The sequence below is a fragment of the Narcine bancroftii genome, chromosome 4 (assembly GCF_036971445.1).
Source record: "Narcine bancroftii isolate sNarBan1 chromosome 4, sNarBan1.hap1, whole genome shotgun sequence".
Taxonomy (NCBI): Eukaryota; Metazoa; Chordata; class Chondrichthyes; order Torpediniformes; family Narcinidae; genus Narcine; species Narcine bancroftii.
This window is the reverse complement of record NC_091472.1, coordinates 245,768,231-245,783,759: the sequence shown is the minus strand read 5'-3', so window position 1 is coordinate 245,783,759 and position 15,529 is coordinate 245,768,231. Positions and strand designations below refer to the sequence as shown.

The window sequence follows — 15,529 nt, the reverse complement described above, 5'->3', positions numbered from 1 at the left end:
TGGAAAAATGCCCAGGTAAAAATATAACTTCCACAACATCCAAAATGTATCCACCAGCCTGGTGAGGAAGGGGTTACTGAGAGTGCTATCAATCATTATTCTTCAATGGCCTGCTCATCAAAGTTCTGTTTCTGTTCTGCCAAGGTTATCTGGCTTCAAATCTCATTAGAATCTGGTTCAAACTTTAACATGGGGAAATTACAAGGTGAGGTGTGTGCTATTCCCTTGGCCATCAAGTCAGCATTATATGAGAGCAGTGTCAAAAAGCACTTTTAAAATTGAAAATCAGGGCTTGATTCTCTTCAGATGCTTGTACTTGGCATAAAAGCTCCTAGCTCCAAATGCTTTCTCCCTCATTTTACAATCACAAGAAATGTGATTGAATACTTTGCTCACAATCTCCCCTAACTTTAAGTACATGGCTAGCAGATAGATGAATACTTCATTAATAAATTTGGTCCCATCCAGATTATTCTATCATAGAGGCTTAGATATACAAAGGGCAAAAGAATTGTTTTCAACAAATGAATTCCAGTATGTCAAAAAAATACCACCACCATCTTCTCAATGATAATGAGGGACTGCCATTACTCCTTGCAACCTACTTTCATATTCCATCCTTGAATATTGAAAAGCTTGTTTCACTTTGACAAGAGAGTTGGTCCAGACATATGCATATCTCACACACGAAGTCTAATTTAGAACCTCAACACTTCCACTTCTGGTTTAATGCTTCAACAATGATTTGTCTGCAGTTGATATTGGGCACGTTATAAAATTTTTATTTCAATTTATATGTGGAAGCCTTTAGCCAATATTTTTCAACTTACACCAAAATAATTTTTTCCAGTCAGGTTTCATTTCAAATTTGTCCATGCATTATTAATACCAAAAGTGCATGTTACTCCAGATGTTAATTTTTATGAGGTAGTTAATGATTCCAATTCTCCACGAAAAAGACACTTCAGAAACTCAAGTACTCCAGAATGCACTTGCAAACCTATCTCCAGGCTAATAAATATAGGAATGATGTACTGTCATTTTCAGCCAATCCAAAAGCTGCATTTTTTAATCAGTGTGATGCAACTGCTGGCAGTTGCATGTGTAGATTCCATTACAGCACAGACATATCCTTCCTCAAGTGGTCCTTACTGTGGAACGTCTTCTTTTCTCTTATCCTACTTACTCTTTTTCCCAACTGTCACAATATACTTCAGGTCAATCCAGTACAGTAAAAGATAGTACAGCATTCAAAAAGGATCATTAGAATTTAAATATCTGCTGTAGAAGTGAGAACATATAATGTACTAAGAAACATCCAATAATTGATCAATAGTTCGAAATAGCAGAAGGCCAAATTGTGAAAATCAAAATAACTGCAGATGCTTGAAATAAAATAGAAAATGTCGGAAACACTCAGCAGGTCAGGCAACATCTGTGGGAAAAGAAAGTGTTAATGTTTCAGGTTGATAAGCCTTCTATTAGAACTGAGAAAAAGAGAAACATACTCATTTTCCCATTTAACGTCAGCTCTCTCTTTCCGTAGATGACGCTGACCTGCCAAGTATTTCTAGTAAGTTCTGTAATTAAAACACTTCACATGGCTACTTCGAGAGTTTGCTATGCTTTAAATTACTAAACAAATTTGTCAACCACAATTTAATTTTAGAAGCAGCCCAGTTTTATCTGCAAGTGTTGGATCCTTATAGAAATGCTTTAATAATGTTCTAGCATATGGATGACATGAAAATTCCCTGAGAAACTTGTGTTGAATGTATCCAATATTAAAACCAATCAGGATTCTTGGGCATATTTTGTTTTAATTTTTGGGGTAAATTATCACCTGCTTGTATTAATTATCTGATACAAAAGATCTAAGTAATATATCCAAAGTTTACAGAGTCCTCATTGGTGACACAAGAGGTTTAAATTGTTCCTTTCTTCCAAGTGCCTCAAATAGAGACTTTCTGATCTTCCATATTTGGATAACATTCTTCCTTTTATTGTACACTAAAGGACACAGCTATTTTCTCTAGATCAGTGGTTTTCAAACTGCCCCCCCATAAACTCACATTTGATCTTAAGTAATCCCTATGCCATAAGGACATTGTGATTGGTATGGATTGCTTAAGGTGGTATGTGAGTGCGAAGGGAAGATTGAGAATCACTGATCGAGACCCAATTGTTACTGAAATATTTTACTTGAGAAAAATTGTCATTGGCCCATTTCCTTTGGAGTTATGAAACCATGCACATAACAAGTCAATTAGGTATGATTAAAACAGTGGTTTTCACTTTTTATTTCTACCCACATAGCACCTTAAGCAATCCCTTACTAATCACAGAGCACTTATGGCAAAGGGATTGCTTAAGGTGGAATGTGAGTGCGAAGGGAAGATTGAGAATCACTGATCGAGACCCAATTGTTACTGAAATATTTTACTTGAGAAAAATTGTCATTGGCCCATTTCCTTTGGAGTTATGAAACCATGCACATAACAAGTCAATTAGGTATGATTAAAACAGTGGTTTTCACTTTTTATTTCCATCCACATAGCACCTTAAGCAATCCCTTACTAATCACAGAGCACTTATGGCAAAGGGATTGCTTAAGGTGGAATGTAAGTTTAGGGAGGCAATTTGAAAACCACTTCTCAAGATGTTTCAAGCTGCCATCAGTTCCTTTTTAGGCTATTTTTCCATTCTTCATCAATATTTACAATAGGATTCATACCATAATCCTGGAACACTTATATTCCAAAATAACTCACCAGGTGGTCCCATCGCACACATAATTTGTACATCCACAAGTTTAATCATACTGCAGTCCTTCAGATCATACCAATTCCAATGATCTAACCACTGACGCAGAAGCTCCACTGGTGGCTGAGCACCATAGACTTCTCGCTGGGGCATGTTCACATCATCCACAAATACAACCTGAATAAAAATGAAGTGTGGTTAATATCATGCCTCCTTATAAAGAGACAAAAAAATCTGCCAGGTAGCATCACATTTTGTTGCATTTGAGGAAGGAATTTAAGCTAAAACCCAATCAGTGGATGTGACTGGAATCCATACGTACATAGGAAATGATAGTACAATTCTCTTTGCTTGTGAAATGTGATTGATAGAAATCTTTAAATTTCCTCAAACAAATTGTTTGACAACAAAGCAGGCTACAACTACAGTGGCAGGCCTTACCTGTATATCTTCCTATTTCATTACTTAAAAGGCCCATCGCTGCATAGTGACTTCAGCTTGAATAGAGAATATCACAGTACAGTACAGGCCCTTCAGCCCATGATGTTGCACCTAAAATGAAACCTACTCCACAACAGTCTCATATTTCCCTATCTCAGACCCAATACCGTCTATTTTTGTTACATCCATGTGCCTATTTAAGAATCTTTTATATGTCTCTATTGAGGTGGGGATAATCCTGAAATTTTTCTCCGAAAGGCAAAGGTGCATTCTTCTTTTTTGCCTTTTTTTTTAATGTTCCCGATCATCATTATCCCTACCCTGGATACCAAGCTCTAGCAACAGTGAGGCTCTGGGGCACATACTTACTTCATTATACATTGCCACTTAAGCCCTAAAGCAGTTCCCATTAGGGAATGCAAACACTAAAAATTTCACTCTGGCAAGATGATGGAGGAAGATCAGATTTTGAGTTTATCATACTGTTCATGACACAAATCTCTCAAATTCTCCTCAATCCTTCAACAAAACTCCCAATGAGTGCCAACAGGGCCATTTCATTGTGTTTCATCCAACAACAACAAAAAATGAGGGAAACAGTTTTCTACAATCAACTCCAAACAAAAAACAATCTTTAAACTTGAAGGAGATAACAGCCTTCACCTTGTGAGATATTTTAAATTATTGTTTTTAAATCACCAGAAACTTGAAGCATGAACATCTACTAGAAAATGAAGATTTCTCACTGATAAATTTCATAGACATTCAGCACACTCCAAAATTACCTAACATCCACCTCCACCATACTTGGCTCAAAATTACCCAACATCTACCTCCACCATACTTGGCTCAAAATGACCCAACATCCACCTCCAATATACTTGGCTCAAAATGACCTAACATCCACCTCCACCATACTTGGCTCAAAATGACCTAACATCCACCTCCACCATACTTGCCTCAACACTGGATTTTAAAAAAAGGAAATCAAGTATTGTGACTATTATAATAGGAATGATTTTCTACCTCTCATTCTGAATGGATGACACTCCATTGCACAAAATGAAGTCATAGAAATAATGTTTAGAGTATTTTACTACTGCACAATAATGATTTCCTACAACATTGCACCCTATGATCATGAACACAGTGTGGCTTCCGATATTTACTGGAGCAATCATTCATTCAGAATTTTCTGAATATAATCCTTGCTGTGCATGAATAAGAGGAGCCAGACCAAGAACTCAGTGGAAGAATAATTACACAATCCAAGTGCTAAAGTAATCCAGACAAGGCATGATAGCCCTAGCAAGAACACGTTTCAAGCTGATCTAAATATCAATGAATAACTTTGAGTTTCAGTTTAAGTACAATCACTAAGACCACCAAAATTCCCCTATGTGACATCACCCAACTCTGGCTTGCCTCTGATCATCAATCCTTTATTACTAGTCTTTATCATTCCAATGCATTCCTGATCAGTTTCTCTTGTTCTAATCTCTGTAATGCTTCAATGGCTCCAAGTCAACCAATTCTATGTTTTCAAATCTCACCATGGTTTTTTACATTCATTTTCTGTAGCCTCCTCCATCCTTCAAAGCTCTTGGGCATTGAGCGCCTTTAATTCTTGAAGATACGAGATAAACGCAGGAGTAGACCACTCAGCCCTTGATCCTGCATCCTCACTCAATAAGACCATTACTGACCTTTTACTTCGTCTTTGCTATCCTGTAATAACTTTATATCTTTGTTCATTTAACATCTAGAAAAGTACTTATTGATCTTGTTCCTGAGTATACACAGCAACTGAACATTCACAGCTCTCTTGAATTGAGAATTTCAAAGATTCCCTTCTTGCTGGGTGAAGAAGGCTTCCCTTCCAGAATAGCCAACCTTCATTTTGAGAAATGACACCTTATTCTCAAGATTATTATGTAAATTTATATGTAACAGATTTTCTTATGTCTTTTTTTGTATAATTCCTTTTTCATATTTACCTCTTTATCTTTAGATAAATATGGCTTCTACTTTTTGTATTATTATTGTAAAATTTATCAAAAATATTGAAAAAGGACTCCTCGTCCTCAGTGAAGCATCAACTCCACATCTGTCCTGTTCTGCCCGATAACAATATTAAACACTTTAATTAGATCATTATTACCTCTTAATTATCCTCTACTTAAAAGCTCCCCAGATATTTCTCCTGTCTTCTTTTTACCTCCTTTAATCCACTTCTTTAAAAAATACGTCTATGGCTGCTTTTTCCAATTTTCCATGTTATCCTCAATGTACAGTTTTGGTTAAAAATATTCTTATAAACTGCATTAGAATATTTTGCTGCATTAAGTATGTTGTATAGAGCAAGTTTTTGCTATTTTTACTCAATTTTGTCCTGGTTTTCTGACCTTGAAATAGAACCTGTAAATGGTGTAATAAATTCTGCAATTTATTTACATTCTAACTGGGTGAAGATAATAAGTTTTAATCATACCATTTTTTTGCCAAGAGGGGGACCAAAAACTCCTTTTCTTCTTTTGTCCAACTTAGACATGATAATATTCTGAGTTTGAGCTGCAGTGGTTTGAGCTGAAAAGTTGATCAGCAATGGCTTGTAAACATCTTTTGCCAGATGATTTAATAGAAAATCCTGAAAAAAATTCAATAGCATATTGGTCAATAATACAAGCATTATAACACCATTTTAGAATTATTTGGATCCCAATTTGCTTCAATTGTGATTGCAAAATACAAGAAAAACACTGTCAGCATGACATACACCTCAGTAATGTATGCACTGAAACTATAGCCCAAAGTTATCATGACTATGGTCTTCAAAATCATTGAACATCTTCATCAAATAAATAAGGAGAAAGTGTTCTACTGAGAAAAGAATCAGAAGAGCACAAATCATGGAAAAATAAGCAGCGATGAGAAAACAATATTTTTCTTTACACAACTATTAGCTAGTGGAAGTGGGAAAGAAGATTCAATCAATTTCAAGAGGGAGTAAAGGTAAACATCTGAGGGGGGGGGATGATTTGCAGAGGTATCAAGAAGAAGCAGGAAATTGAGACTATTCAGGTGACAATTCCTAAGAGCAAATGCAGGCATAAATGGGTCAAATGTCCCCCTTCCCTACTGTAAAATTGTGCAATTTAATTACTTCAAATGTTCATACAAAACAGAAATTTTTCAATGAGATCGAATAGTAATGTTGCTGTTAACTGTATTGCTGTCTGAGGTAGTATACAAGATTTGGTATTTAAAATATGGACATAAAAATAGTAAACATTATAGCAAATGGCTATTACTTAATCTGTCTAGTATCCCTTCTCATTTGAGGTTATTGCCTGCCCCAACTGCCATCAGAAATTACTCTGTTCTCAAGACTGGCTGATACATAAGTTTTAAAAACACATCCAAATGCTGGAGGAATTCAGGTGGTCTTGCAGCATTCAAAGAAGATATATTGCCCACATTTCCTTTTTCAAGGAATAAGCAAAAAACAGGAAATGTCAGAATAGAGTTACTGCTGGCTGGAGGAAGAGTCCAGACCAAAAACAAAAGATTAATTGGACATACACCTCAGTAATGTATGCACTGAAACTATAGCCCAAAGTTATCATGACTATGGTCTTCAAAATCATTGAACATCTTCATCAAATAAATAAGGAGAAAGTGAGAATTGATTTTGTCAGGTGAAAGGAGACAGAGGGAAAAGGGAGAGAGACATAACTGGTGAAAGGTGATGGGGGAAAGATTGGGGGGGGTGGTTAAATGAAACCAAAGTCTATGTAAATGCCATCTGGTTGGAGGGTGCCCAGTCAGAAGATGAGGTGTAGTTCCTCCAATTTGTGGGTGGTCTCAGTCTGGCAGTGCATGAGATCATAGACAGACATGTCAGCAAGGGAATGGGATGGGGAATTGAAATGGTCGGCCTCTGGGAGATCCACATGATTATGTGCTCGACAAAGCAATCTAAGTCTGCATCCAGTCTCTCCAATGGAGAGGACACCACAATGGGAATACCAGATGCAGTAGATGACCCCTGAGATTCACAAGTGAAATGTTGCTTTACTTTGAAGGACTGTTTGGAGCCTTGAATGGTGGTGAGGGAGGAGGTGTGGGCACAAGTGGAACATCTTCTGTGGACATTTAAGTATATAATTAAGTATAACCATTATTACCATTTAATCCAGGAAAACATATCCATAGCCACTTAGTTCAGTAATCTTTTTTACTTCTGGATTGGCACACTGCACCTCCCCATTTTAATGAAGCAACTTAATTTCATTCAAAAATGTGACCACAATCCAAGAATGACGTTTTCTAAATCTGAATGTTATGTTTTGAATTTGAGGTTATTAGTAACAAGTTCAAATGCTTCATCAAGAGCTTCAACTAATTATTTTATTTTGCACCAGCTATAAAGCACTTACAATGATGTAAACACTTTTCCCTGTTCCAGTTGGACCCACAAATATTGAAGGTTTATGATTTGTTGTCAAAAGTTTCATCAATTTCATGTAACGAATTGTGTCCTTGGTTGGTACTATAATTTCATTGAACTCGACATCTTTTGGAATGGGAGGAACAAAATTCAGTGCATCAGTCCATGGTTCCCATCTCCCTGATCCCTGAAAAGAAAGTTAAACAACTTAAATCTAAATTAAAAGCAGTTAAATTGACTGGAAAAAAAAAAGAGCTCTCATCTGGAAGCAAATGCATTTTTTTTTGTCTTCCCGAAGCCAGTAGTTTAATATTATGGCTTTGCAAATTTGGATAAAATTTCCCGTTCTGTTGCATTGTTCTAGAAGTTTTCCCATTTGCCATATGATCCACAATCCAGGGACATGGTTATTGACACACTTAGGCTCATCTTAGTAAATCTGATGACCTGTCAGTTAATGAAACATCCATGAAACAGGAGATGAAAGTGGTGAATACCTCAAGATATGACATAATATTCTTCAGTTATATTTCCTTCATGCAGAAGACAGAATTAAGCAGGAAAGAAACCAGGCCAGAAACAGACTGCAACTAAATTTGCTTTCCACTTAGGGCATTCAGATTCAGCCCTCCAAGATGTACTTCAGTCCTTTGTTTCTGGATCATTGTGGCAGTTTTTAAGCAAAAATATAAAAAGCAAGTCAACAAATTCATTCCAATGAACATGTGCATGGTGGGCAGTTTACTTTCTACACTACAAATTGAATCCTTTAGTGCTTGAACCAGGTAAATTATACTAGCACTAATTTCTAGAAGAAATTACATAATTAGATCCAGCATTTCCATGCTCTTCACTTTAGCACATTCTATATTTTTCGTGTCAATTGCACATCTGATTGGTAAGTCTGCACTCGACCTTTGCATTCACCCTTGCAGAGCGCCCACAATTCACACCATTAAGAACATAGGAAATAGGAGCAGGAGTAGGCCATCCAGCCTGTTGAACTTGTCTGCCATTCAATTAATCATGGCTGATCTGATGATAGGCTCATCTCCACCTATGTGCCTTTTCCTCATATCTTTTAATTCCTCAACTATGTAAAAATCTATCCAACCATGTCTTAAATACATTTACAGAGGAAGTCTCCACTGCTTCCTGATGAGGCATTTCAGCTCCAAACATTGACAATCCATCTCATTCTCTGGATGCTATCTAACCTGATGAGTTTAAGAGACAACAAGGGGTTACAAAGCAGGTAATAAGAAATGGGAAAAAGGATTATGAAAGTAAATTGGCACAAAATATAGAAATAGAAAGCAAAAAAATTTATAAATATATAAAACGGAAGAGGGTGGCCAGAGTTAACATAGGACCCTTAGAGGATGAGAAAGGAAAACTGGTAGCAAAAAATGAGGAAATGGCCGAGGCATTAAACAAATATTTTGTGTCAGTCTTCACGATGGAAGACACGTCCAGCATGCCCAAGTGCGGAGTTAAGGATGCGAATGTTGGGGAGGGCCTTGATAAAATAGTTGTTACAAAGGAAGTAGTGATGGAGAAACTAATGGGACTAAAGCCAGACAAATCACCTGGTCCTGATGATATGCATCCAAGGGTTCTGAAGGAAATGGCAGAAGTTATAGTCGATGCATTGATGGTCATATACCAAAATTCCTTGGATTCTGGGCAGGTCTCGGCAGACTGGAAGACAGCAAATGTCACGCCACTTTTTAAGAAGGGATGTAGGCAGAAGACTGGAAATTATCGGCCAATTAGCTTGACGTCTGTGGTTGGAAAAATGCTTGAAGCCGTCATTAAAGATGAAATAGTGAAACTTTTGGAATGTAAGTGTTCAATCAGGCAGACGCAGCATGGTTTTAGAAAGGGAAGATCTTGTTTGACAAACTTGTTAGGATTCTTTGAGGATGTAATGGGTGCGGTGGATAGAGGGGAACAGGTTGATGTTGTATATTTGGATTTCCAGAAAGCGTTTGATAAGGTGCCGCACAAGACTTCTCAGTAAGTTGCAGGAAAGTGGAGTCCGGGGAAGTATATTGGCCTGGATTGAAAATTGGTTGTCTGACAAGAGGCAGAGTCGGGAAAAATGGGGGTTTTTCAGGTTGGCAGAGAGTGGTAAGTGGGGTGCCGCAGGGGTCAGTGTTAGGCCCACAACTGTTCATCATTTACATTGATGACTTGGAGGAGGGGACAAAATGTGGTGTAGCCAAGTTTGCGGATGACACCAAATTGAGTGGAAGAGCAAATTGTAATGAGGATGTGGAGAGTCTGCAGAGGGATATAGTTAAGCTGGATGAGTGGGCAAAGGTCTGGAAGATGGAGTACAATGTTAGTAAGTCTGAGGTTATCCACTTTGGCAAGAAAAATAAAAGAGCTGAATATTATTTAAAGGGTGAAAAAATACAGCATGCTGTTGTACAGAGGGACTTGGGAGTGCTTGTGCATGAATTGCAAAAAGTTAGGTTGCAGGTGCAGCAGGTTAAGAAGGCAAATGGAATGTTGGCCTTCATTGCTAGAGGAATTGAATTCAGGAGTAGGGAGGTAATATTGCAAATGTATAAGGTACTGGTGAGACCGCACCTGGAGTACTGTGTCCAGTTCTGGTCTCCATATTTGAGGAAGGATATACTGGCTTTGGAGACAGTCCAGAGGAGGTTTACTAGGTTGATCCCTGGGATGAAGGGGTTGACTTATGATGAAAGATTAAATCATCTAGGATTGTATTCGCTCGAGTTCAGAAGAATGAGAGGAGATCTTATAGAAACATATAGGTTTATGAAGGGTATGGATAGGAGAGATGTAGGAAGGTTTTTTGAGCTGGCCGGGGAAACTAAAATGAGAGGACACAGTCTCAAGATTCGGGGGAGTAGATTTAGGACAGAGATGAGGAAAAATAGTTTTTCCCAGAGAGTAGTGAATGTTTGGAATTCTCTAACCAGGGAAGTGGTTGAGGCTGCCTCATTAAACATATTTAAAATTCGGTTAGATAAATTTTTACATGATAGAGGAATTAGGGGATATGGGGAAAAGGCAGGTAGGTGGAGTTAGGTCATAAATTAGATCAGCAATGATCGTAGTGAATGGCGGAGCAGGCTTGATGGGCCATTTTTTTGGCCTACTCCTGTTCCTACTTCCTATGTTCCTATGTTCCTCCAGCATTTTGTGTAATGGCCAAATGGAGACTATTCTATAATATATAGGAACCACCCTCGACTCACTCCAATTCACATGCTGCCAAAACCGATCAACAGGAAATACCACCTTCCTAGCCCGACACTCAGCCCTGAACATCTAAACAACAATGACACCTACATCAGACTATTATTTATCAACTATAGCTCAACCTTCAACATAAAAGAACCAAAGAAAATCATCCCCAAATGACATGACTTTGGTCTTTGCTGTCCTCTCTGGAATTGGATCCTTGACTTTCTATTCCATCAGTGAGGTTTAATGACAGGACCTCTTCCATAAGGCTGCGTAATCAGCCCCTACAATATTCCATGTACACCCATGACTGTGTGATCAAGCACTGCTCCAACAATCAAGTTTCCCCTGTTTCATTTACTGCCTAACCAGTTTATATCCAATGGATAACACTGTCTCATTTCTAATAGTTCTAGAACAATCCAAACATCAAATATACATCTTCACCTATTCTCATGTTTTAAATATTCTTTTGCATGAATTCCACCATGAACACCTGAACCATTATAAATCTCCAATAAACATCTCCACACATCTTCCCTCTCAAGCATAGGAAATGAATCATTGAATTCAATGATTCTTCCATTTAATCTCTTTACTTCCCAGGATATAGTTTCTATCATTTTGTACAACTGAAATAGTGATCCTTCAATTTACTGCTATTTAGTCACTGGGAACATTGTAGTCTCTTCCCTATCGAACATCTCCAATGTAAATTAGGTGATCAGTTTGCAAAATACCTCCATTTAGACATCGGTGAATGCCCAAATTCTGCTCATCTCATTTCCATTATGACCTTATTTATGTATTCTGATGAAAGCTTAAGCTCAAGCTTAAGCTCAAGACCCATTACAGAGTTCACTAGTTTCAGACAAACTGCACGAAAACCAACAAGGTCGGGTCAGATACAGCAATGAGCTCTCTGAACCCTTCTCCATTAACAATGGCGTGAAGCAAGGCTGTGTTCTCGCACCAACCCTCTTTTCAATCTTCTTCAGCATGATGCTGAACCAAGCCATGAAAGACCCCAACAATGAAGACGCTGTTTACATCCGGTACCGCACAGATGGCAGTCTCTTCAATCTGAGGCGCCTGCAAGCTCAAACCAAGACACAAGAGAAACTTGTCCGTGAACTACTCTTTGCAGACGATGCCGCTTTTAGTTGCCCATTCAGAGCCAGCTCTTCAGCGCTTGACGTCCTGCTTTGCGGAAACTGCCAAAATGTTTGGCCTGGAAGTCAGCCTGAAGAAAACTGAGGTCCTCCATCAGCCAGCTCCCCACCATGACTACCAGCCCCCCCACATCTCCATCGGGCACACAAAACTCAAAACGGTCAACCAGTTTACCTATCTCGGCTGCACCATTTCATCAGATGCAAGGATCGACAATGAGATAGACAACAGACTCGCCAAGGCAAATAGCGCCTTTGGAAGACTACACAAAAGAGTCTGAAAAAACACCCAACTGAAAAACATCACAAAGATAAGCGTATACAGAGCCGTTGTCATACCCACACTCCTGTTCGGCTCCGAATCATGGGTCCTCTACCGGCATCACCTACGGCTCCTAGAACGCTTCCACCAGCGTTGTCTCCGCTCCATCCTCAACATCCATTGGAGCACTTTCATCCCTAACGTCGAAGTACTCGAGATGGCAGAGGCCGACAGCATCGAGTCCACGCTGCTGAAAATCCAGCTGCGCTGGGTGGGTCACATCTCCAGAATGGAGGACCATCGCCTTCCCAAGATCGTGTTATATGGCGAGCTCTCCACTGGCCACCGTGACAGAGGTGCACCAAAGAAAAGGTACAAGGACTGCCTAAATAAATCTCTTGGTGCCTGCCACATTGACCACCGCCAGTGGGCTGATATCGCCTCAAACCGTGCATCTTGGCGCCTCACATTTGGCGGGCAGCAACCTCCTTTGAAGAAGACCGCAGAGCCCACCTCACTGACAAAAGGCAAAGGAGGAAAAACCCAACACCCAACCCCAACCAACCAATTTTCCCCTGCAGCCGCTGCAACCGTGTCTGCCTGTCCCGCATCGGACTGGTCAGCCACAAACGAGCCTGCAGCTGACGTGGACTTTTACCCCCTCCATAAATCTTCATCCTCGAAGCCAAGCCAAAGAAAGAAAGAAAGAATGCCCAAATTCTGCTAATCTCATTTCCATTATGACCTTATTTATGTATTCTGATGAAAGTTTAAGCTCAAGACCCATTACAGAGTTCACTAGTTTCAGACAATGATACAAGTTCCTGTTTATATCTCATCTGAACCCATTTTTGGCTCCTTATTAACATCTCCTTTCACATTGTGAGTCATGGCTTTTATTTGCTATCTGTCACAGGCTTTCCCTGAAGCTCTTTCCTTTACCAGTTTCACCCACCTATCTTCTCTTCCACCACCATCTCTGCACCTTAGAACTGGTTTTATTTACAGCTCTTTTTCGATCTTAGGAAAGATAATTTTCCTGAAATGTTAACCCTTTCTCTCTCTCCAGGGGACTTACTGAATATTTTCATCATTTTCTCTTTTCCTTGTGAAATTCTGGCATATTCTAGAGCACAATTACCCATTTTCCCCACCCTCAACTGCATCATATCATAGATCTGTAATACAAATTGTCAGAATTTTACAGAAATAATAATCAATTGTGGGCACAAAGGCTGCATTTCACCGAATTTCATTGAAAATTGCAAACTGCATGTGCACCTTTCCTGCACTTGATCTCATCTGGAGTGTCATATGGAGCAAAAAAAAACATCTGGAGGATCTGAGGGCCAGTCAGCAGCACTTTACCCTCTCCAGATCAATACAATTTAGTGGAAAATAGTTAAGTATTTATTATGCGCAAAGAATAATGATTGTCACTTACAATAGTATAGCTATCAAGTTTGATTCTCTAGTCCAGCTGACTACAAAAATGTCATAACATACAGCCTATTATAATTAAACAATAGGCAAAAGGTGGAAATAGTACACAAGAAAATTCAACTTACGGATCACCTGGAAAAAAGGAGATAAGCATTTTAACTGGATCCATGATTAATAAATGTTACACTACTGGATTTAACCATCTTGCATATTCCATATCCGATCTCTGCCACTTCCAGTCTATAACCATTCCTCATGAATTTCTACTGTTCCCAGAGGTGAACAAAGTGATATCTCAGGGTACATCCACTCTTTTAGCTTTTAGAGATATTTTGCATAATAAAAATGCAAAGGCTAGAAAAATGCGGAAAATGAGAAGATCACATATGGTCTCCTCAAGTTTTCTATAAATTTCAATGAATGGGCTTATTATACCTTTAATTAGATCTTTTGTTATACATACATCTTTAATGAACATATAGTCGTAAATTATTCCCTCCTTGGGAATTGGAACAGTGGGAAGTTTTGCTGGAGGATCAACCTGGACAAATAAGTTGAATAGCGTTCTTGTGTCTTCCGTAAGAGGCCCATCAGTTATCTCCCGTACAAGCTTATCAAACTTCAATCTATCTTCCTCCATGAAGGTAGCACCAATAGACCAAATTAATGAGAATAGAAAAATTCCCTATGAATACAAAAGCAACAATGAAAAAAAGATCCATGATCAGAACCTGTGCAAGTCTCATGAGCTCTGCAATCATAAATCAAGTGAAACTGAAATCTTTGTGTGTGCTTTCCATGTATAACACATTTGTTGCATTACATACCATTTGCTGGCACTTGTTTGCTGGTGGTGCAGAACAGAAATCATGCAAATAGTGGTTTAATTTATATTTAAATAATCATTTTGAAGTGCAGAATAATTTCAAGTTTGTGATTTTAGTGTGTGAGAGATCCAATATTTTTTTTTATTTTATGGTCAAGTTTCAACATGTCATTATTATTCACTTATTTACTAAATCCTTTTAGGTATTAATTGACCTAATTTTTTTTCAAATTTTATTTAAATTTTCAAATGACAGAGAGAAATAAAAATTCTATAATCCCTCCCCCATTAACACAAAAAAACCCACTAAAAATCCTAAAAAAACCTTCCCCAATCCCCCCTCCCCTCAAGCCACCTAATTCATAACTCCAAGTCAATTTTTGTAAAGAAACTCTTAATAATTTACCCTTCCATAGAAATAACCTAATTACCTTATTTATTTTGGTACCAAACATGGAATAGATTGAAAAAATTATTGTACTCGAGGATAAATATTCATCTTTATACAATTCACTCTTCCAATTAACGCCAATGGTAAATCTTTCCATTTGTCTAAATCGATTTTAAAGGTACATAATTTAAATTAAACAAATCTTTATAATTTTTATTTACAACTACTCCTAAATATTTAATTTTATTTGACCATCTTAATTTAGTAATTTGGCTACAATCTTTATAATCTTCTTCCATTAATGGTAAAATCTCACTCTTTTCCCAATTAACCTTATATCCTGATAATTTACCATACTTATTCAATGATTTCTGTAATAACTTTAATGAAACCTTTGGATCAGTTAAATATATCAAAACATCATCTGCAAATAAACTAATTTTATACTAATTTTCCTTCACTCCAATTCCCCTAATACCTAAATCTTGTCAAACTGCCTGAGCTAAAGGTTAAATCACTAAGACAAATAAAGCAGGTGAAAGAGGATAACCTTGTC

At 38.0% G+C, this 15,529-nt stretch overlaps 1 protein-coding gene across 14 annotated transcripts in view; it reads right to left on the bottom strand.

Annotated features, from left to right (window-relative positions):
- The window catches only part of dnah7 (dynein, axonemal, heavy chain 7), a 359,684-nt gene that overhangs the window by 183,917 nt on the left and 160,238 nt on the right, over positions 1 to 15,529 (bottom strand). For all 14 annotated transcript variants that reach the window (XR_011356527.1, XR_011356526.1, XR_011356528.1 and 11 more), the window contains 4 exons: positions 14,220 to 14,441; positions 7,644 to 7,841; positions 5,696 to 5,851; positions 2,772 to 2,940 (listed from right to left, as the gene is read on the bottom strand). Coding sequence is in view for 11 of the 14 variants with exons in the window: in XM_069934600.1 (XP_069790701.1) it covers positions 2,772 to 2,940; positions 5,696 to 5,851; positions 7,644 to 7,841; positions 14,220 to 14,441 (745 nt within the window). In the remaining 3 variants the exon portion in view is untranslated. The remainder of the gene's footprint in view (positions 1 to 2,771; positions 2,941 to 5,695; positions 5,852 to 7,643; positions 7,842 to 14,219; positions 14,442 to 15,529) is intronic.